A 23829-nucleotide genomic window follows, 5' to 3' on the forward strand; every position below is an offset into this window, starting at 1 on the left:
TGTAAAGACAATATATTCTATATTCTAATGTTCAGTGTTCTGTGTGACCTTATTCTATGTGACATGTTTAAAGGTGACTTATTCCTGCTTCTTATTTACAGCATTACGTCTTCTTTTATCCTTTTATACTTAAGTGTCCCTGTCCTGCTCCTGCTAAGATTTATATCAGTACATTTTGGACTAAAATAAAGACTAAATTGTATAAAAGTCTAGAAAGATCAAACATTCTGAGCAGTGAATGTGAGGTCTGCAGTACCGCCTCTGCCCACTGTGAGGCGCCATGTGTCCGCAGAACAAAGAGTCACACAGGTCCCTGAGATGGAAAGAACATGTGGAGCTTTGATTTCTAAAGTATTTCCCCTTTAAAAGGCAGTATTTACCCTGCTGTACTTCTCTGTGTTTTAATGCTTGGATTATTTATTGTTTGTTTCAAATGTTACTAAATGTTGTGAAGCCTTGCAGGGATTTAAAGGAAGTTCAGCGTTAATGACAGGAAGCAAACCACCGGGAACACTTAGTAAAGAAACACTAAGTTACACGTGTTTTTATTTACAGATAGAAACCCACCGGCTGCACACGGATACCTCACATGTGGAAATGTCAAGTAAACATGAAATAAAGCAGATTCACTGGAAGCGTTCAAACACACGTGCTCCAGGAATACTATCACGTAAAGAAAGAGCCTTCCAGAAGCCTTTCTACTCTTGGGTCTTGGAAATCACAAACATCCTGAATCCACTTGGTAAAAGGGCTTTTTCAGGACATTTAAAGTATACCTTTAGTCAATATATAAAACATCCAGGAGAGGTTAAGGGTTCTGAGGTTTTTAAGGGGTTTTGGGGGACCTAGGGGGACTAAGGAGGACATTTAAGGTGTTCTTATACATATTTAAGGGGTTATAGGGAAGAAGGTGTTCTGATGCATCTTTAAGGGGTTATAGGGAAGATTTAAGGTGTACGAATACATTTTTAAGGGCTTTCAGGAAATATGTAATGGATTCTGATATTTTAAGGGTATTTTGGGGAAGATTTAAGGCGTTCTGATACATCTTTAAGGGGTTATAGGGATGCTTTAAGGCGTTCTGATACATCTTTGAGGGGTTTAAGGGACGATTTAATGGGTTTTGATATTTTTAAGGTGTCTTGGGGGACCTGGGGGGATTTAAACAGTTCTTATTATTGTTAAAGTTATTTTTGTGTATCTAGAGAATATTGAATGTGATTTTTTTAGGGGGTGTCCGGGATGAGATTTAAGGTGTTCTTATTAAAGGGTTTTGAATGTTTTAAGGGCTTTCAAGGAATCCATATGCATCTCGTCTTTAAATTATGTTCCAGGAGATTTGCAAGAGTTTCTTAAGGAGAATCTGGTGATTTTAAGGGGAATCAGAAGATCTGAGTGATATAAAGAGCCTTTAAGGGATAATTTAAGGGATAATTTAAGGGTTTAACACCAGGCTTCATGGGAGCTCCATAAGAGATAAGGGGTTTTCAGGAGAGGTTCCAGATGTTAAGGGGTTTCAAGGAGCACACCATAATCCCTTATATTAAAGGGTTCTCTTAAAGGGGATTTTAAGGGGTTTTATTTGAACACGTCTCCACTGTGAGAGCACTATCAGGTGTTTTCATACGAAGAGGAAGGATCACCAAAATAAAATGTGTATTATCATGTTTTTTAAATAATGCTTTAGATTTAAAGAATGAAAATATATTCTAAAGTAATTTATATTTGAGATAAACCTAAATGCAAACATGTTAGTGAGTGAACTCTGGCCTCAATGTGTGCTTTAGACTCACACCTCACCGTGAAGAAAGACTCTTCAAGGACTGAGCCTCGAACTGAAAGCTCTGTATTTACCAGAAGCCTTTCCACTGAACACTGAAGAACAATGTTCATCATGTGTGGAATAATAACTGCAGCCTGTTGCCGTGTGCTTTCTTCCTCCTCCTCTTCCTCCTCCTCCTCCTCTTCCTCCTCTCCAACATCTCATTGACTTCTTCTCTCCACGCACTGAAATATGTTCCAGCTTTCCAGACGTTTCTGTCTCCCTGGAGGAAGGGTTAGGGCTAAAGCAGGATAAATATTTAATCATGCTGCTCTGGAGTTTGTGCTTAATTAGAGGAATTCTGCTCCTGCCACGAACATGAACAAAAATGACTGCCGGAGATTCAAGAAATAAAAACACCCCAAAAAAAGAACCATCAAGAGGGATGACCAGAGACAGAAGAGACTCGGTGTTACTGGACCTGTTACTGTGTTACTGATGCGAGGCCTGTGTGTGTGTGTGTGTGTGTGTGTGTGTGTGTGTGTGTGTGTGTGTGTGTGTGTGTGTGTGTGTGTGTGTGTGTGTGTGTGTGTGTGTGTGTGTGTGTGTGCGTGCGTGCGTGCGTGCGTGCGTGCGTGCGTGCGTGCGTGCGTGCGTGCGTGCGTGCGTGCGTGTGTGTGTGTGTGTGTGTGTGTGTGTGTGAGAGTGTCATATGGTGCCAAATGCACGCGCCGCTTGTGTCAGTCAGCCCGGGATGACAGGGGAGATTATTCCACATGAAACCAGTTTACCCCCCCAAATCTGTAGGAAGTGTGTGAGGGAAGGAGGAAGGAATCCAGATTCAGAGTTTCACAGTGAAATCAATCTTTGGATAAAACAGGTTTAATGACGGGTTCTCTGCACCATGACAGAAGTCCACATGTCACCCTGTGGAATGAAATGTTTATGAATCACTTTTCCTCTCATCAACTTCTTTTTGCATCCCAACACGCGGAAACCCTTATTTGGAGAACAGCGATGACGCAACGCGCTGTTTCCACCAATCACACGCTGGAGGTGCGACCGATATGCAAACTAAATGTCCTTTTTTGGGCATGACCACGCCCCCTATTCTGCTCCAGGTCCCGGGGGAACCTCGCAGCTCCGGACCCCGGGAGAAGGAGCTCTCCGCCGGGACAGAGGGAGCCATAGAGAGCCGGGGAGGGAGGGGGGGATGAGCTTTCTCTTCCCCACCCACCCCCCGTCCAGCCTCCCGTCCCTCCCTCTTGTTTGATCATCATTTCATTTGACTCCCTTTTTGAAGCTGCCTTGTTTTTTTTATCCCACTTTTCATTCCTCCTGCTCGGCTGCTCTCTGCCTCTGATCCTCTGCTCTGGATCGGGACCCGGTACTTTGGGAGTCCTCCTCGTCCTCCACCGGCTCTCCTCTCTCGCTCTCCCGGCGCCAGGCTCTCCTCTCCCGGCTGAACCTCGCCTCTCCTCCCCTGGAGACCCCCCTCTCGTCTCCTCCTCTAACTCCAGCTTTAAAGGACTGCTCTGAACACTGGGATCTAAAAAACCACCCGGAGAAACCCACAGGGATCCCGGGCTCTTCTTTGGATCAGGACTCGGTACTTTGGGAGTCCTCCTCCCCTCCTCTTCCTCCTCCTCCTCCTCCTCCTCCTCCTTTCTGCAGCGCTTTTCCTCCACCTTAATCCAGGTGGTCCTTTTGGCTTTGAGTGTCTGGTACAGCAGGGAGGATTCTTCTTCTTCTTCTTCTTTCTTCTTGTTTCTGGTGAAGAGTCCCAGAAGGTTTTTGATGTTCTCCATCCAGGACAGCCTCCCCCGGGGGGCCCTGACCATGAAGGAGGAGCCGCTCCCCACCGGCATGACCCCGGTCCGGTCCTGGATGCAGGGCGCGGGGATCCTGGACGCCAACACAGCGGCGCAGAGGTACAGATATCCCCGAGAAAACACTCTGCATTTCCTCTCATCTCCTCCTGGCTCATGCACTGTTAGAAGCTCTGGGTGTGCACGCTGCAGGACACACTGCACAGCAAGTTACACACATCTTTAGGTAGATCTTAGATTTCATAACGAGAGGACAAACCTTTATCTGGAGGATGGAAGTACTGAAACACACTTTCCTCTCCTCCTTAACGTTAGAGCAGCTCAGAGTCCTGAGAGCCTCCTGCAGGAGAAACACACACACACAGAAGTGAAAAGCATCCTGAGTTAGATCAGAGAAATGAGAAGACATCAAACTAAAGGATTTCAAATGACTAATGCAAACTTCAGAGAGCATCAGATGGACATGATGGATCTGTGCGCCTCTATTTCCTCAAAGCAAGGGTGAATCAAGTGTCTCTTCAAACAGATGTAAAAGTGACCTCATAATAATAAAACCAGGAGAAGTCAATCAGGATTTGAACCGCAACGTCAGAGAGATCGTCCGGGTGTTTTCAGCCGCGTCTCCCCGCCTCGCAGCCCCTCTCCGGCGGATCGGGCTCCTCCAGCAGCCCGCTGATCACCCGGAGGCCCCCCCCCCCCCCCTCGCTTCTTACAAACATTTACACACCAGAAAGTCAAACTGAATTAACGTTAACACCGATTTATCCCAAAAATGTATCCCGCACGGCAGAGACGCGGCGAGAGGAGCGCGGAGACGCGGCCGAAACACGCGTGTGTTCTCCGGGCTTCTTTAGGACCATTTAACGGGGATTCAACAGATGTTTAATTCTAATGAATACACCAGTATTTACTGCTGCTCCTGCTCCACACACACATCGTTTACTTTCTATTCTCAGGCGGTGGGAGAATAAAAAAAGGTGATTTTTAACGTTATTTTATTTATAAACAGGAAATAAATGTAATTGTATTTACAGATTTAATTAAAACGCATTAGCAGCAATTAGATATATTATAGTTTGACCTCCGTCAGTTTCACTTTCCACTGAATCCAAATCACACAAATTAAAGCTCTCAAAACGTCTTCAAATGATAGAAATATTCATTTAAAAAGCGGGAATTGGAATTATCAAAATCCATAATTATAACAACTCAATACATGTGGATTTTTACATTTAACATTTAATTTAATTTTTGAAAGATGACAATGCCTCTTGTACATCTCGTAGTTACCGGTTGAATGTGCCGTTAAGCCGGTGTGTGTTAATTGCTGAGCGGCAGAGGGCAGGTGAGCTCAGGTGAAATGGGATCCTTTGTGAGGAACAGATCGATCAAACTGTTCTCCAGATGCTCGGAAACACACACTGGAAGAAGGAGAGTTATACATCTCATTTGAACAAGGCATCATTCAGAAAGTGTGCAGGTTCGAAAGCTCTGATGAGAACCACGTGTCTAACACCTGGTTCCCATCAGCACGCATCCAACCTGCAGAGGAACGCGCTCTCCTGCAGAACACACCGTGCTTCATGGAGCTCTGTTCAAACCTCTTTGCATTGACATGTTTCCTGCAAAGCCACTTCCTCTCAGAGCAGTCAAGAGAAGCAGAACACGTTCAGACTTCAGAAGCTGCAAGCAGACATGTTGTCTTCAAAACATCATTTCATTTAACCTCTAATATGATATTGGTACTAAATACAAATATATCTGTAATAACTGTGTGCGCGTTAGTAAGCGATCTCTCTGCGGTCTCATCAGTCAGAGCAGGATGTGAGATGTGTCACCTTCATGTCGAACAGACAAAGTGCATTAGATATCACAGAATGTGGAGGGAAACAGTCCTATTTAAAATAATGCATCACTCACATTATTTCTGGGCGTTAAATTACAAAAAGTCTTGCATTTAAATGATTCCGAAGTCAAAGATACAAAATGTTAAAAGAGTAAAGAACAGCAGAAGACTTTGAGACGTTAAGCTTAGTCTGCTACGTGTTTAAGATCTGTGACATTAATGTGAGACAGAGCAAAGTGTGTTTCTGCACAAACGTCAGCGTCTGAAAGGAAACACTTCTGACGGGGAAAACATGGAATAACAAGGCAGACATTTGGAGCCTTAATGTAATACATGCTTTGGAGGTTGAACTCAAAGCTACATCTCAAACTAAACTTGATTGTTTGGAGTAAATGTTCCTCTGCTTTATTCATGGAAGTGTTAAAGATGATGCTTTCCCCCTTTCAGAAGAGAAGATCTGTCATGTGTTGGTGCTCGAGCCTGAGAGCGGAACAACAGGCGCAGGGCTTAACAGGTTCATGTAACACATGCAGTCTAAAAGATGCTTTGGAGGTTAAACTCAAAGCTACATGTTCCTCCGCTGTTCAACTTGTACTAAGGGTTTATTTAAGGGATTGAGCCTCTTTAAGGTGTTTATTTAAGGGAAGATGAGGCGTGTTTCTGCAGCTGTGAGCGGGTCATTTCTCTGCAGACATTAAAACAATGAAGCTCTGATATCTGACCGTGTGTGTGTGTGTGTGTGTGTGTGTGTGTGTGTGTGTGTGTGTGTGTGTGTGTGTGTGTGTGTGTGTGTGTGTGTGTGTCAGTCAGTCAGCGGTGGGAACACACACTGGAGCTTTTCTCCGTGAGTCTTGTACTTTGTTTCCCGCGCTCTCTCCAGGACAGAAAGCTCTTCACTGAAATCACAAACATCACAGATATGAAAGCTCGCGTCCTGAAGCCTCGAGGAATCACAGGATAGAAACCTAAATATATAAAGTAGAGGAACATTTATTTTTTGTGTTCATCCTGATGAGCTGGAAAAATAAACATCATATAATCAATGAACGCAACAACTAGAAACTCCTGTGGAGAAATCTTCAGTTCTTTGAGTTTTTATCCCAAATATCTTGGACTGAAAGCTCATCTCGAGGCGTTTCATTGGACGCTCTCCGCCCGCACACGGAGACGCTGCTCGCTCGGCCGCCTGCTCGCTTAATGACCGGGTTTACAAAGAGAGAGCTTTCATTTCAGCGCAGAGTGTCCACGCTCACAGTCTGTTCCAATCCATCTGTGAGAGCTTAAGAGGCTCCGTGAGAGGTGTGTGAGGTCAGAGGTCACGCCTGTGTGTGTGTGTGTGTGTGTGTGTGTGTGTGTGTGTGTGTGTGTGTGTGTGTGCAAGTCGCACTTTGTGTTCAAAAGCGTGCAAACATTGTGCTTTATTTTGAATGATCTTCCTCACTTGTTATGCCTTTATTAGAATTAGAGAGTGGATGATGTTCAGTTTGAATCTGCACAGAGACACGTTTGAGGCGGCGTGGATATTATTTATTTTCAGATATTCAACTTATGTCTGCAGGAATAACACAGATCATTATAGGTGAGGAATGTGACGTCACTGCGTTGGTTTTTTGGTGCAAGACAAATAACTATTACAGGTTTGAGCAGACAGAACGACAGAAATGATTATACAGAGTTCTCGTGAGGGTCATGACTTCCTGTTGCCGTGCTGTGAAGACATGTGTGTTTTACTTGGTGAGATCATTATTAGTGTGATTTGGGAGGATTTCATCCGTTTAAAGCTTGTGTTAGTGTTGATGCTTCTGAAAGTGAAGCGTGCACGGTGGAGAGACAACATGAAGAGGACACCATTTAAAACCTACATCTAATAAATGCACGTATGAAAACTGTTAGAAATTAAAATCAATGTTTTGATGGTATAATGTAGCTTAAACATACCGTCAGTTCAAACGCTCTTTTATACTGAAAAACCAGAAATTCTTGTGCACAAGCATTTAAGCTTTTATTCTGAAAATCCTTCATCTGCGGTTAGCATTTAGCATGTGGCTAATATACGAATTCCTAAAGAGGTGAATTGAGAAGCGAAATGACGTGGTGTGGTGCAAACCGAAACCTACTGATTTAACACTACAACGATAGATGTCGAGATACTACCATGCTGAATATTAAATGAAGGTACAGTTTATTTGAATACATTATTGTTTACAGACGAGAGTAGCATGTGACAACATCCGGAATGACCGGAAACCAAACGAGCCGAGAAGTATTGTTTAGAGTATTGATTACAGCGTTTAGAATGTGTTAAATGAAAAGTGATGAAAGAGAATATGAGGAGAAACGGCGTGTTAAGCATATATTGAATGTGAAAAGAACCTATCCTCTGTTTAAATGCAATAACGGACATTGGAGACGAGGTGAGCCGGCTGGCGGGGAGGAGCCAGCAGAGGATATATAAACAGCACCGGAGGAGAGATCCAGTCTTCTCTTCTTGCTCAGGAGAACCAGATCACAGCTGTTTTCTGCCGGAACAATATTCTGTCTGTAACACTACCGCGCCTTTTTTAATTAAAGTATCCCATTTGAATCTTCTCAGAGACTCCATTTAGTCTCATTTTAAAGCTTCTCTCCTGGACGCGAGAATAAAGAACATATTTAACAATTGGCGAGCTAGCCGGGATCTCGCAAAACCGGGAGAGACTACAGCAGGCTGCTTGCTGGACCCGCTGGCATCCGTTCAACACACAGAGAGCTCAAATCAACTAGGTAAGGAGAAACCTGTTATATCGAATTCTTCAATAGTTAATGTAGGACAATGTTAGTTCTGTGTGTTTGACGGCGGCCAGCGGATCCTGAAAATAGCTGTGCAATTTAAGTTAAAACAAGCCTAAATTGATAAACATTGGTATCCTACCACGTGGCGTTGCTTTGTTACAGGCAGGGTGAGTTCAATTTCTTTTTTTCTATTTAACCCTGCATGCTATTCGTTTGTCTGTTATTACATGTCGGCTAGAGGCCAATCACTATATGTGTCTTTTGTTGCGTTTTACGTTTTACGTGAATGGTTTTAGGCCATTAAGCAGTCGGGACTGCTTGAGGCAAAGACACAGCCAAAGTTTGAAGCTAAGGTTATTGGAGTGAGTGTTTTGTGTAACAACAGCGTGAGGCTGTTTTAAAAAAGTCCTTTTTCAAGGAAAAGGCCTGAGGAGTTTGAAGCTTTCAGTGGTTACTTTATTTTTGTTTTTCAAGACATTGCGTTGTGGATTACGGCAGGAAGTGCGACATTCGTGCGTTAGATAGACGATATTCTTCTGATTGTGTTTGGATAGCGTCCTATTTGTCCCATAAATAGCGTGTTTAAACAGAAGAGATGACCATACTGGCTCTTAAAGTCAAAACATTTACGTACATGGGTAGAGGGCTATGACGTAAGGGTATGAGGCCCATTTATCATTGTAAACTAAATAGAAATGTTATTTTAAACTACAGTGTTGTGTGTTGAATTTACTAGACTACATATCACCTCACCAATTTCAACTCCAGGTGTTTTCTCAAATCCCTTTGTTCTTCAGGTCAAAGGTTGGAAAACCAGTTGCCACCTTGTCTTGACCTCATGTTCACGGTGAGCCACACGGCAGTCACCATTTCATGAAATGCTAATTGAAGTACTCTGTTTGCTTTAACACACTGAGGCTAGGCATTCCATCTTCTAAAGAACATCATACTTCTTGTTAGAGTTAGAACTATTGGAAGTACTTCTGCTGGTAAATGTGTATTGGCGGTTTTGTGAATATTCTTCTTTGCAAATGTGTTTTGGCGGTTATGTGCTGTGTTGTTTAACCATAGTGTAAATTCCTATTTTAAAGATATTTTTGAGGAAACTAAGTTTCTCCTTGTTAAAAACGAGTCAGTTTTGAAACAGCTATTCCCTAGTGCAGGGGTGTCAAAGTCAAATGCATCAGAGGGCCAAAAAAACAAATTTGCTACAAGCCGAGGGCCGGACTGGTTCAATTTTTATTAAAACATATTAAAATGATTGCACATAACCTATTGAACCAAGACCTAACACAGTGCATCGTATATTATTTAATGATTAAATGAATGAAGCAATATTTTCTTATGGCTCTGTCATTTATTTAAAGGGAAAATATTTTCAACAGGCAAACAGCAAAAAAGTTAATGTCCTTCAAAAATAAAATATGCTCCTTAATATCGAGATAAATGCATAAATGAAATTGCATGCATTATAAACTGAAAATGCAATATTGTGCTGCTCCCATGCTTTCAAATAGTAAAATGAGAAAATAAAAAAATAAAAATAAAATCAGTTGTATTCTTTCTCATGGCTCTTATCTGCAATCCATTAACTGAAAAATAAATATAAATAAATAAAATACAAAAATCTATGGCACACAGACAAAACAATACTTCTTTCAAAGAAAAATCATGTCTTGTAGAAACAAAAAATAAAAATAAATAAAAATTTAACTGAATTAAAAACTAAAAATAAGTTAATGCTCTGTGATGCTCACTTGTCTGAGGCTGAGCCTGATACTTGGTGGTGTCCCATCTTTTGTACAAGTTCATCAATGTTCGGGGTCAGGCTCTGAGCTGAGGAAATCCTCAGGATTGACTCAAGGTGTGTATCAGTAAGACGGCTCCTGTGTGATGTTTTGTTTAGCTTCATCAAAGAGAACATTTGTTCACACAGGTATGTGCTGCCAAACATAGAGAGCGTCTGAGCAGCTTGGATGCGCAGCTGAGGCAATGTGTCGGGGATGAAACGTGCAAACTCAGCAGCACCCACTCTCTCATATTTTTCCCTCAGTGTGTCATTGCACTGGAGCTCAATCAACTCCATTTGCAGGTTTGTTGGTGCGCTTTCCACGTCAACTCCAAAAGGATTGGCGAGCAGTTCAAACCTGCTTTTTTGAGCTTCAAAGTCAGCAAATCGGCGTCGGAAGTCGGCGGCAAGTATGTTGAGTTTATCAGCAAACTGTGCACTCGGGAACACAGCGGTAGAGAGCTTCTCTTTCATTGTCTGGCAGCTGGGAAAGTGGCTCAAGTTTTCTTTCCGCATCTGTGTCTCCCACAGGATCAGCTTGGTTTTAAACGCCTTCACTGTACTGTACATATCAGAGATGACACGCCCCCGTCCCTGCAGCTGCAGGTTCATCGCATTCAGATGGCTTGTGATGTCGCACAGAAACGCCATTTCACACATAAATGTTTCATCTCGGAGCTCTGTTGTGTCTTTCCCTTTGCTTTCCATGAACAGACAGATCTCCTCATGCAGCTCGAAACATCTTTGCAGCACTTTTCCTTGGCTTAGCCATCGCACAGCCGTGTGATAGGGCAAGTCACCATACTCTGTATCTAACTCGCCCAGAAATGCCTTGAACTGGCGGTGATTTAAACCTTTGGCCCTAATGAAGTTAACTGCACGCGTTATGATGCTCATTACATGATCCATTTTCAAGGCTTTGCCACATAACGACTCCTGGTGTATTACGCAGTGATAAGCTGTCAGCTCACCTGTGACGTTTTCGTCCCGCATCCTCTCACGTATTCTTGCCACCAATCCACTCCTATGTCCACACATCGCGGGTGCTCCGTCTGTTGTCAATCCCACGAGTTTTCCCCAAGGCAGCCCCATCTCATTTACACATCTGGATACCTCTTCATACAGATCTTGTCCTGTAGTTGTGCCATGCATAGGACGTAATGCCAAAAACTCTTCTGTTATGCCCAGGCTGGAGTCAACTCCACGAATGAAAATTGACAGCTGGGCAATGTCACTTGTGTCGGTGCTCTCATCCGCAGCAAGTGAATATGCGATGAAATCTTTTCCCTTTTCCACAAGCTGTTCTTTTAGATTGGTGGAAAGCTGGTCTACACGTTCAGCAACGGTGTTTCTGCTCAGGCTCACGTTTGAAAATAGCTGCCTTTTGCCTGGGCACACCGTGTCACAAACTTTAAGCATACAGTTTTTGATAAACTCTCCCTCTGTAAAGGGCCGGGCTGATTTTGCAACTTCTTCTGCCACAATAAAACTAGCCTTGACAGCAGCCTCGCTTTGTGATTTGGCTTTTGTGAACAGAGCCTGCCGGGACTTAAGACCTCGTTTTAATTCTTCCACCTTCTGTAGCCTTTGTTCCATGTCCATATTCTTGTCTTTGTCTTTGTGTTTCTTAGACGTTTCATGATGCCTTCTTAGATTATATTCTTTCATTACGGCCACACTTTCTCCACACAGAAGACACACAGCTTTGCCTTTTACCTCCGTGAACATGTACTCTGCCTCCCACCTGGCTTTAAACCCCCTGTTCTCACCGTCCACCTTCCGTTTAGCCATTATTGGGGAGCGGGGTTGCTGAAAGTTGACATCTGCCCTGAATGCTGATGACTAACGAAGCCGAGGCCCACTTGCGGCGCTGCAGTGAGTTCGCGGGCTACCGTTGCATTGTGGGAAATGTAGTCTTGGTGCGTGCAAAACACAAGCAGGCGGCTGTGGCCTGCGGGCCGGTTCTAATACTAATCAAATATCATCCCGGGGGCCAAGATAATTCATTCGCGGGCCGGATCTGGCCCGCGGGCCTTGACTTTGACACCCCTGCCCTAGTGGATTAAGCTGGAATTTAAAATAGCGCACTCTGGTGGTAGTACAGAATTATTACCCAAATAGCGGAAACACCATAACATTGTGAATTTGAACCAAATTCATATTTCAAAGTCAAAACCATACACGGTACAACTTTATTTTAACATTTCATATTTTAATTTTGCATATTTTTTATATATTAATTAACTTTATTAATATTTTACCTTAAACTTAAAAAAAAAAAAATCTATAAAAATAATAAAACCTTGAGCAAGAAAAAAAAAAGAAAAAAAGAAAAAACAAAAGTTAAAGTTCGGACGAACAGCAACGAAGGTGCTAGTCAGAAGATTAGGGCTTCATCTTTGATAAGTTCATAAATAATTAGAGAACATGTCACCAAAACAAACTAAGTTGAGACTAGACGCAGGGCCAGGCTCAACTGCAGATATCAAGGAAAGGGTAAAAATCAGATCCGATGCTTTAACAGTTTCAAGTAAAAGACAGAGGACATGGAACCAAATGGAGAAACTGTTAGAACAGTGGCAAACGAGAGGATTGGTTCCAGCAGATGATCAGCCTGGACCAACCAAAGCCCATAGAAAAGCTGTAGTTGAACATGAGAATGCTGAATACCTACAACAGGAAAACGCATGGATCAAAGCCGGACAACCCTCTTGGTATGGACCTGTAAACATTGCTATGAACAGAGCTGAAAAAAGAAAAGCTATGGTTGCAAGTCTGGTACTCCATCTGGAAGATGCCAGCCAAGGATTGACAAACAGCTTACATGTGGAAGAACTCGGCAGAATAATGGAAAAGGAACTCAACAGAGGAATGGAAGAGAGACGAAAGGCAGTTGAAGCCCATAATGACATTGTTGCAGAAAGACAAAGGGAGGAAGAGAAATACCAACAACTTCTGGCGGAAAGACGACAAGAAGATGTAAGATTCCAGGACATGATGGCAGATAGACAACGGAGAGAACAAGAAGAACGAAGAACCGGTGCATATACCTCCATGCCATTGATAGCGGCTGGAAGAGGAGGATTTCAATACAAATCATGGACTCACAGGGACATGGAAGCATTAGAGTCAAAGCTACCTCCACTCACCAAAGGAGGTCAGAAGTGGGTGAATGATCTGAAGAGATACACAGCCCAGGACCACCTGTGCTTGGGAGACATGAGGGCCCTGCTCGGACGGATTGAAAGACGACTTGAAGTGAGAGCAATAGCAGTGTTTCCCACAGATCTGCGAGCGGAGCGCGGTGCGGGCGGACCGCGGGGCGGGCTTTGTGACGTGCAACACATGTGACAAACAACAAGTTTTAACAACATGTTTATTCATTAACTTTACATTACTGTATGGCAATATTCATTTTGTACAAAGATGGCACTGTTTGTCAGAGCACTTCATCCGTCTGGGTTTGTTGAAGAACAGCTCCAACGCCTGTGTGTATGGGAACGCCTCTGGTGCTGGTCCACTGACTGCTATCCGCATACATGCAGCCAGGTGCTCCCCTTTCAGTCGGTTTCTCATGTCAGTTTTCACCTGTAAAACAGACAGTTTGTTTTAAATGAACTATACAGAATGACATGCAACAGGAAATGACACTTACCCTGTTCATCGTAGAAAAATCCCTCTCGCAGTTTACACTGGAGACAGGGATGACCAACCCCGCTGAAGAGAGAAGGCTGAGGTTTGGGTATATTTCTGCCCATTCGTCCTTCTCACTGGCCAGGAGCTGCATGATCTCAGCTTGTGTCTTGTCCTTCAGAGATTAGCCAAGGCAGGGCAAATGAGTATACAGTATAATTGAAACATTTACAGATGTCAAAACAAGCAATTCTAACCGTCAAGTTCATATTAATTTAGGTATTTACCAACCTTAAATGTTCCTTCAAGAACATGCTGCTTGTAGGAGGTCCACTCTTGGATAACTGTGGCATCCTGCCCTGGGATGAATTTGTTGGCAAGGGTCTGCAACATTGAAATGTTGGTTACATCATTGGAGGTAACTGCCTTTGGACCCAGGACACTGAAGGCCCCCAGCACTTCAATATGCTGGAACCTGCTCTCGATGTTGCTCTCCAGGCTGCAGATGTAAGGTTTGAGGACCTGGAATGATATTATACATTTTTCAGTTCAAGGAAAATAAATATTGGAATGTAAAAGTAAGAAGGGATGTATTTACATCTCTGACACATCTGGCCCACATATCTTCCCGGGGGCGCTCCAGAATTCCGTGTCCCCTCCTGATCCTCTCCTCCTCTCCGGCAATGCTAAACGCCCCAAGTCCACCTGGGTTGTCCAAGTCTTGGTGTAGGCGAGCAAGGAACGTTCCGGGGAGTGGGGTCTCGCCTGCCTCCAGAATTCTCCTCAGAGTAACAAGTGTGACTGGCACCTAAATGTGGAAAAAGACAACAATATAATAGGATGGATAATGCAAATAACTGGGAGCATCAAATGCATTTCTTTGTAATCTACCTGCTCCTTTATGTGGAGAAAGTTCACATCAGCTCTCTGAAACACCTTGGACAGCATTGCAATGTGGGGCAGCACATCTGCCTGAAGGTAGAGGGCAGCCACAAAGCGGTATGTGGCACAGAAGGTGTATAGACCTTTGGCCACTGGGCACTTCCTTGTGCTCGCTTCTTCCGCCAGAGCAGCCAGCACAGCTGGAAGGTTCCTCTGGAGCTTTTGAACGGCTAGGTGCTGCGATAGCCACCTTGTATCTTTCACCTCCTAACAACAAGTAGAAACACTGGTAAGTAAAATATATGTAAATAATATGACACCACAATAGTATTATGAAAATAGGTGAAAACACACCTTGACTTTCAAGTCGTTCAGACCAAGAGTGGTAGCGGCAGCACTCAGTGTGGCTGACCTATTTGCACTATTTCTGAAGAATAGGTGCAGTTCCTGCAGGTGGTTCCTGAAGTGTGCCATATACCTGACAGCATTTGAGGCATCTTTGCATGCCAGTGCTAGTCTGTGAGCAGCACACGCTACAGAAACCAGCTTTGGAAAACTGTCTGAGCTGCTTTGCCACTCCATTCAGACGGCCTAAGTTTAAGAATTAAATGCAGTGTTGAGAGCGTCATTTTGTTTCCTTTAATAACAGCTGACAATACACATTTCACACAATCCATTAGATTTAACAATAAACTCCATACCCGTCATCACTGCTGCACCGTCTGTCCCGAGTCCGTAGAGCCTGTCTACCGGGAGATCCTTCTTCTGTAGTACACTCTTGATGGCAGCAACAATGCTGTCAGCTTTCCCATCTTCCAGAGTTACCAGGTCAAGGAAGTGGTTGAAATCATAACCCTCTTTATCCAGGTGTCTAAAATAAAGATGTATAGGTTTTCACACATATTAATAAATATTAAGTTTAACTAGGCCTTTATTTAAATGCACATCATTCCTTTAAAAAATACCCCACCTAACATGTCAATCCAGCTGGCGGTTTACAGATCCATCTGTGGTTTCATCAACCTCTAGGCTGATTGCTTGATGACCTTATCTCTTCCAAAATAGGCGACTCTACTATCTCTGCAAGGATCTCCAGCATTTCATCCACTATTCTGTGTGATTGATAATTGTTTCTTTGATCCACCTGAGAAAAAGAGATCATTTAACATTTAGCTGGTTAAAGTTCTTAGTTTCACAAGCATCATTTTGTACTAAGTTTACCTTCAGCTTTAGTAATCACAACCCAAAAGCTGAGCTAAACTTAAGAGCTTAGGGTAGTTGGTGTGGTGAGCCATCTCATTCTTTACTAGCCAGTAAAGACATTTGAATCCACCTATGACGGCCTCATGCTCCATAATAACTGTGGGCTCAAAAGCCTGCATCACTGAGTAGCCTAGACCGAGGGCAAAGACATCATTCATTATATGAGCCAAACATGGTTGATAGGTTGCAGAAATGAGCTTTACATAAAAAAATGATATACCTGATGCAAGTGAGACCTGATGCTTTACACTATATTGATGAGGCTCTGAGGAGATGTGGCGCTCGATATAATCCTTGCGGAAAACAAGAATCCCAGCTTCTATGAAAGCCCGTTTTAAGGGGCCTTTCTTTATTGGAGGCTTGTGTAGCCTGCAGATTCGGCAACACATTCCTTTTTAAAAAGAAAAACGTGTTAATTCTTACAAAAAAATAAGTTTTATTATAAATATGAACTTGCAAATGCCATTCATACCATGCTGGGTGAGGTAGAGCCAATTCTTGAACTGTGGCATTTTGAGCCAATCAGGGTTCCATCCTGAGTGGCGATGCTTGGAATCTGAAAATAATGCATTGGTATTACTGCATTTAAATGGTAGAGTTCTCCTTGCTATTATACTGTGTCTGTGTCTGTGTCTGTGGTGCTTGGAACTGTGCTGCTTGTTCACCTGCACCTGCTTCTACCACACTGGGACCTGCTGCTGCTTGTATCACACTGGGACCTGCTGCTGCTTGTATCACACTGGGACCTGCTGCTGCTTCTACCACACTGGGACCTGCTGCTGCTTGTACCACACTGGGACCTGCACCTGCTTCTACCACACTGGGACCTGCTGCTGCTTGTATCACACTGGGACCTGCTGCTGCTTCTACACTGGGACCTGCTGCTGCTTCTACCACACTGGGACTTGCACCTGCTTGTACCACACTGGGACCTGCACCTGCTTCTACCACACTGGGACCTGCACCTGCTTCTACACTGGGACCTGCTGCTGCTTGTACCACACTGGGACCTGCACCTGCTTCTACACTGGGACCTGCTGCTGCTTCTACACTGGGACCTGCTGCTGCTTGTATCACACTGGGACCTGCTGCTGCTTCTACACTGGGACCTGCTGCTGCTTGTATCACACTGGGACCTGCTGCTGCTTCTACACTGGGACCTGCTGCTGCTTCTACCACACTGGGACCTGCTGCTGCTTCTACACTGGGACCTGCTGCTGCTTCTACACTGGGACCTGCTGCTGCTTGTATCACACTGGGACCTGCTGCTGCTTCTACACTGGGACCTGCTGCTGCTTCTACACTGGGACCTGCTGCTGCTTGTATCACACTGGGACCTGCTGCTGCTTCTACACTGGGACCTGCTGCTGCTTCTACACTGGGACCTGCTGCTGCTTCTACCACACTGGGACCTGCTGCTGCTTCTACCACACTGGGACCTGCACCTGCTTCTACACTGGGACCTGCTGCTGCTTCTATCACACTGGGACCTGCTGCTGCTTGTACCACACTGGGACCTGCACCTGCTTCTACACTGGGACCTGCTGCTGCTTGTATCACACTGGGACCTGCTGCTGCTTCTACACTGGGACCTGCTGCTGCTTGTATCACACTGGGACCTGCTGCTGCTTGTACCACACTGGGACCTGCTGCTGCTTCTACACTGGGACCTGCTGCTGCTTGTATCACACTGGGACCTGCTGCTGCTTGTACCACACTGGGACCTGCTGCTGCTTGTACCACACTGGGACCTGCTGCTGCTTCTACCACACTGGGACCTGCACCTGCTTCTACCACACTGGGACCTGCTGCTGCTTCTACACTGGGACCTGCTGCTGCTTGTACCACACTGGGACCTGCTGCTGCTTCTACACTGGGACCTGCTGCTGCTTCTACACTGGGACCTGCTGCTGCTTCTACCACACTGGGACCTGCTGCTGCTTCTACCACACTGGGACCTGCTGCTGCTTCTACCACACTGGGACCTGCACCTGCTTCTACACTGGGACCTGCTGCTGCTTCTATCACACTGGGACCTGCTGCTGCTTGTAGCACACTGGGACCTGCACCTGCTTCTACACTGGGACCTGCTGCTGCTTGTATCACACTGGGACCTGCTGCTGCTTCTACACTGGGACCTGCTGCTGCTTCTACACTGGGACCTGCTGCTGCTTGTACCACACTGGGACCTGCTGCTGCTTCTACACTGGGACCTGCTGCTGCTTCTACACTGGGACCTGCTGCTGCTTGTACCACACTGGGACCTGCTGCTGCTTCTACACTGGGACCTGCTGCTGCTTGTATCACACTGGGACCTGCTGCTGCTTGTACCACACTGGGACCTGCTGCTGCTTCTACACTGGGACCTACTGCTGCTTGTATCACACTGGGACCTGCTGCTGCTTGTACCACACTGGGACCTGCTGCTGCTTCTACACTGGGACCTGCTGCTGCTTCTACACTGAGACCTGCTGCTGCTTCTACCACACTGGGACCTGCACCTGCTTCTACCACACTGGGACCTGCTGCTGCTTCTACACTGGGACCTGCTGCTGCTTGTACCACACTGGGACCTGCTGCTGCTTCTACACTGGGACCTGCTGCTGCTTCTACACTGGGACCTGCTGCTGCTTGTACCACACTGGGACCTGCTGCTGCTTCTACACTGGGACCTGCTGCTGCTTCTACACTGGGACCTGCTGCTGCTTCTACACTGGGACCTGCTGCTGCTTCTACCACACTGGGACCTGCTGCTGCTTCTACACTGAGACCTGCTGCTGCTTGTATCACACTGGGACCTGCACCTGCTTCTACCACACTGGGACCTGCACCTGCTTCTACACTGGGACCTGCTGCTGCTTCTACCACACTGGGACCTGCTGCCTCTCCCTCAGTACTCTGACTAGTTGTGCCAGCATCTTCACTGACCACCGGCTAGAATTGAAAACAAGCTTGAATCTAGTTTGGTCTCTGCATTGCAACTCACTGTTGACTGCAATTGTATAATTTCAGGTCAAATGAACCGACATATATCATTATTGAGACTTATGCATTTATTATTGCCATTGCAAGCTAAATGCTAACATTGGCTAAGTTACCTGTGGTCTCCCCTCCTCTCCTCGTCTCTCCTCCTCATCCTCACGCCGTATTCTCTTAAAATATTTTTGAATACTCATATCTGAAGAGTAATGCAGGGGGAACAGTCTGACCTTAGCTAAAGTTAATCTGTGTCCTTCTAACTGGCATAGCCCGAAGAGAAAACAAATTATAATCTTTTTTATATTTAATTTAGCACACGTAACTTGCGCGCAGCAAAGTTGGCCTGGTTACGTTAAATACACTCTTAGTTGCCACTAACTTCAAATAATTAGAATCTCCTACCAAAGTCAGAAAACAACAACACAATAAGGAGAAAATAGTAACTTTACCTTAGTGTCCGCGTCTTCTAAATTAACGTCTTCTCCGTTTCTCGTTTCCCTCCACGCGATGGCAGCACGAACAGGAGGTGTCGAGCGAGGGATCATACACTAGTTAATCGATCGCAGAGCGAACAGGGGGGGATTATTGTCCCCTAGTTAATCAACCGCAGAGCGAACAGGCACAGGAGACGTAGAGCGAGGGCTCATTGTCCATTAGTTAAACACTCGCAGATGGCGTCGCTCGCGGACGGATACAAAAAATAAAAAAAGGTCCGAAATGTACTTGGGCGGGCCTTAATATACCTGGGCGGGCCTTAATATACCTGGGCGGGCCTTAATATACCTGGGCGGCCCGCCCAAGTATTAACATTGTGTGGGAAACACTGAATAGATTCCGAGGCCAAATGCACAAATGACCCAGATGACACTCCATTCAACTACATCAGGTCGAATTATTGGGCTGCTATTCGTCACATCTACCCGACAACACGGAGTTTACGTGCCCTCAACAGCCTGAGAAAAGAACCGGGGGAAGACATGTATGCCTTCCTGAAGAGATGTGAAGGAGTGTGGGAGGACTCCACTGGAGAACGACATGACGTTTCACCGTCTGTCGTAATGCTGTGGAAGAACGCGGTCATTAACGCCCTTCCCCAATCAGTGCAGGCAAGCCTGGGAGATGTGGTGGCATTAGACGCTATACCCATTGAAGAATGGAGACAACATCTCATTTACCATGATATGAAATACCAAGCAACCCAGAGATGTCAAAGACGTACGGGATTTCCAAACATGAACCAAATGCCACTGACAGCCTGGTATCAACCACAACAATGAGGAAGCTTAGAGGACCAGACCATCAGGTGATGCATCTTCAGCACTAGAGTATTTGGAAATCCAGCTACATAGAGCCACATATGTCACCACAGGAGGGAGAGGTTGAATGTTATTTAAAAGATAGTGAGTAGAATATTGCATTTACACAGAGCATCCACGGATTAGAAGTAGCAGAGTAGAACATTTAGCAGACTATTTTTGTAATTATGAGAAGGAAAATACATTACGAGTGATGTTGTTCCCCCACACAGAAAACTATTGTGTCCACACAACTAGTGAGGTCAAGAAGACGGGCTTCCACCCAAAATATGCAAGGGGCGGCGATACACCTGACGTGAAGCTGTCCAGACCTGAAAACAGAAACTCGATTCTGCTGTGGTGAAGTCTGGCTACAAAGGGAGGTGTCCGATAGGGTCGCTTGTCTCAAACCAGTGAAGAAGTCAACAAGAACCCAGCTGAACTAGAGAGTGACTGTTAGCGGGAGAACTGTGACGGAGCGACGGAGACTGGCCCAACATTTTCCAGCCAGTACATAGATGGACCCCGTCAGAAGACCGGGGCTGTGTTTAAAGGGGAACTTCATTTATTCTTAGCCAGAAGTGCAGTTTTTAATCAAACAATTATGTGATTTATGGAGTCAGATTACATTTTTCTCATAAACACAATTTTATAATGGGTCTGAAGTATCTGTTTTAAGGCATGAGCTGCAGATTAAATAACATAACACTGATTGAGAGCTTGGATGAAGAAGTTGTAGGGTTTTTACAACAGTTTCAAGAATCATTCTTTATTTATTTATTCTTGAGTAACTTTACTGATTTATAGTGTAGTGCGTAAGGCAATATCTCATTTGAGTGAGGGGCACCAGCCCTTCATGCAGGTCACTCTCTGAGAGAATAGTTCATATTTTCCCTCCAGTTTGGAGACAGATTATTTTATCATGTTAGTTCAGCAGTGTCAACCAATCCTCTAATCCTAGAGTTATTGAGACGCATTAGCGACACCAGGGGCATTGTTTTTCGCAGCAACGATGATGCATAATACCATGACAAAAGCCATTATTGAAACAAGTAAACTTTTAGAAGTGCTAATTGCTGATTTTTATTTTTAGTGAATATGCATTTATACCATCAGAAAACCATAAATCATATGATATTTTTGTACCCCTTGTGGGTACACGGAGAAGTTATATTTCTTTAATGCAACGTTATGGGTTTTACATGTCCTGTTCAGAATACGGTAATCATTGCAATATTAATTGAGCATTTTATGCTCAAAGGAGGGAGTGTCATGATTATACAGATATGTTGATTTCAGTGACGTAGTTAATAAATAATAACATGTAGTCAACAAGAGGTATGCCGAAGCTCGGGCCTTCTCCAAGGAGGGAGTGGTCCAGTTTTAGATATTAGAGAAATAGAAGTGGATGAATATGTCAGAACTCTGAGTAATATTATGCAAGTTTTGTCTACACAGGCTAGGAAAGCTACCAGACGAGACACCAGAAGAGACTCCTGTTCGGCCAGGTGATTGGGTGAGGGTGAAAGTTCACAAAAGACAGTGGGCTCATCCCCGGTGGACGGAAGCGTGAAAGGTTGTAACAAACTTCACACGCGCTCCGGTTTAAAGGTAAAGAAAAAGGAGCAAATTGACACCACCTCACACATTGTCACCCTTCACTGGCAACTTCCAGAACATTATTGGGAGTTAGGACTGATTTGGCAGAGCTGGAACAAAACAATAAATAGAAATAAGATAAAGATAGAAACAGCTCAAAAGACAAATTGTCTATAGATTTTTATAGATTGTACATTAATGTGAAAACCTATTTTTTGTTTTACATCTGTAAAAAGAGTCCAATTTGTTATGTTATTTTTGGACTCATTATTTAAATTCTGTAACGGACACAACCAGGGATAAAATAGAGATGATGACGAGAACAAAGCCAAACCAATTGTGGGGTCCCCTAGGGATAAGAGTCAGAATAGCATTGTTGATTGTGCTCATTACACTTGGCACCTTGTTGGTTGGATGGGGAGTACAATATCATGTAAGACATGGATCCATTAGTTCACTCATAGAATGCCCACATCACTAACAAGACTCCAGCTGGGTTTCACAGACTTTCACTTATCCCCAGAGCCAAAAGATCAGCTGAGCAACAAGAGGAGGAGTTAGAAATACTCGTTCCCAAACAAGAGGCGGTTATAATCAAGATGATTCACCCCCCCTATATGCAGTTCTTGTATCAAATGATGAGATGGGTTTAAGTGATCGGGATATGTAAGTGATGGGGATTTACAGATTAGGGGAATCTCTAAATACACTGGATCCATGTTTTAGTCTGTAGCAGAAACACCCCCTGTTAAGTTTATGAACAACCGATCGGTGACCTGAGCACAATTATTGAAAATGATTGTTAGACACAGGCTACTAACCCACAAGTACAGCTTTGTACGTACAAACTCTATGAACAAGATTCCCCAGCAGACAGTGGCGACATTGCAGATATGTCCAGTCACAAAAGTTACTACGGTTCTAAATAACAGTGAGATTTAAAGTGATGGAGAAAATATGGAGACGTTCTTTTATAGTGTGTGAAATATGTGGTGCTTGAAACATCTAGGTATTTAAATTTATAGAAGAAAATGGTTTCCTGAAAGAGTTAATTGGAGTAAACATGTTACAGTGGGTGAAGGCAATGTTTAGGGATATGGTACAATTATTAGTAGACATGAATTGTGTTTAGATGACATTTAACAACTAAGATGGATAGTAAGATTAGGAAAATAGAGTGGAAAAGGTTGGATTTATTTTACCTCAGTGTGTTAGAATTAACTATAGATAATGCGTCCCGAGATCTCTCTCTCTCTCTCTCTCTCCACCTGTCAGAACGCTACGACCCCATCGTCCAAGCAGACAAAAGACCTCACCACGGAAGACTCCTCCTCCTCCATCGAACAGACAGAGAACCAGAGCTGAACCAACAACTCCAACGCTGCATCCAGAACCATCTCCACCTGAGGCACCAAGAACCAAAACCAGGTGACATAAAAAGGCACACTCTCATCGGTCCCCCACAGGACATGAAGTTCCAAGCTGAGCCACAAGATTTGGACACAAGAGCAGAGGGTGGGACATGAGAGCAGAATACGCCCTCCATGCAACAAAGTAGAGACTGTAAAGGAGGAGATGAAAAGCAAAGCAGATGGGCCACTGAAGAGAGTTACAGCGGAAGGATCCAAGAGCGGATGGACTGAGGAGAAGGTGGACGGAGGAGAGGAAAGAACGGAGGAGTTGGCATGGTCCGGCAGAACGGGAGGGGGGCGTGGCTTGACAACCAGAGGGGGAGAGAAGGAAAACGGGAGTGAGTGAGTTTACACATAAACACACTTATTCACCAACGAGAAATACGGAAAGAAAAAGATTTATTAGCCATGAATTAATCAATTGGTGAATTTATAAAGAAAAAAGAGGAAACTATTAAATAACCCTAAAAACACACTGAGGGTAGAACAGATTATTCAATCTTTTCATCATATGAACAAATTATTCTTTAAGAGTTTTTTATTCATGTGTGAATTTGGGTAAGATTTAATTTGTTACAGTATAGACCTACAGTTTAAAGGGATGGTTTTAGTAACCACTCTATAAAAGCAGACACATCTTTATTTGTATGGAAAATGTTAAAGGTAGAGCTAGTACCAAGCCAAAGATAGTGTTCCAATCTAGAGTATTGATTTCTCCATTGTAGCATGGTTCTTACCTCAGGAGGGAAGATTAAGGTGGAAATAACA

General features: G+C 44.3%; 3 protein-coding genes across 3 annotated transcripts; all 3 read right to left on the bottom strand.

The window, feature by feature from the left end:
* Positions 1-1618: 1618 nt before the first annotated feature.
* LOC307034595 (uncharacterized protein) lies at positions 1619-5435 on the bottom strand (the record flags this gene model as incomplete). The annotated part of the gene is made up of 3 exons (XM_079673426.1): positions 1619-3789; positions 3851-3931; positions 5430-5435. 3 exons carry the CDS (start codon positions 5433-5435, stop codon positions 2806-2808), a joined length of 1071 nt encoding a protein of 356 aa, XP_079529552.1. The 3' UTR covers positions 1619-2805.
* Positions 5436-13394: 7959 nt separating this feature from the next.
* LOC307033904 (zinc finger protein 862-like) lies at positions 13395-15104 on the bottom strand. Its single transcript, XM_079672546.1, has 6 exons — positions 14868-15104; positions 14523-14780; positions 14230-14439; positions 13923-14153; positions 13654-13806; positions 13395-13586 (listed from the first exon to the last, which is right to left on the bottom strand). Exons 1-6 carry the CDS (start codon positions 15093-15095, stop codon positions 13410-13412), a joined length of 1257 nt encoding a protein of 418 aa, XP_079528672.1. The 5' UTR covers positions 15096-15104; the 3' UTR covers positions 13395-13409.
* A 638-nt stretch (positions 15105-15742) lies between these two features.
* LOC307034506 (uncharacterized protein) lies at positions 15743-16532 on the bottom strand (the record flags this gene model as incomplete). Its single annotated transcript, XM_079673332.1, has 4 exons — positions 16442-16532; positions 16249-16332; positions 15997-16167; positions 15743-15906 (listed from the first exon to the last, which is right to left on the bottom strand). The coding sequence occupies exons 2-4, from the start codon at positions 16286-16288 to the stop codon at positions 15743-15745; spliced, it is 375 nt and encodes a 124-aa protein (XP_079529458.1). The 5' UTR covers positions 16289-16332; positions 16442-16532.
* Positions 16533-23829: the final 7297 nt, after the last annotated feature.

This window comes from Notothenia rossii, assembly GCF_949606895.1.
Source record: "Notothenia rossii genome assembly, chromosome: 3".
Lineage (NCBI taxonomy): Eukaryota > Metazoa > Chordata > Actinopteri > Perciformes > Nototheniidae > Notothenia > Notothenia rossii.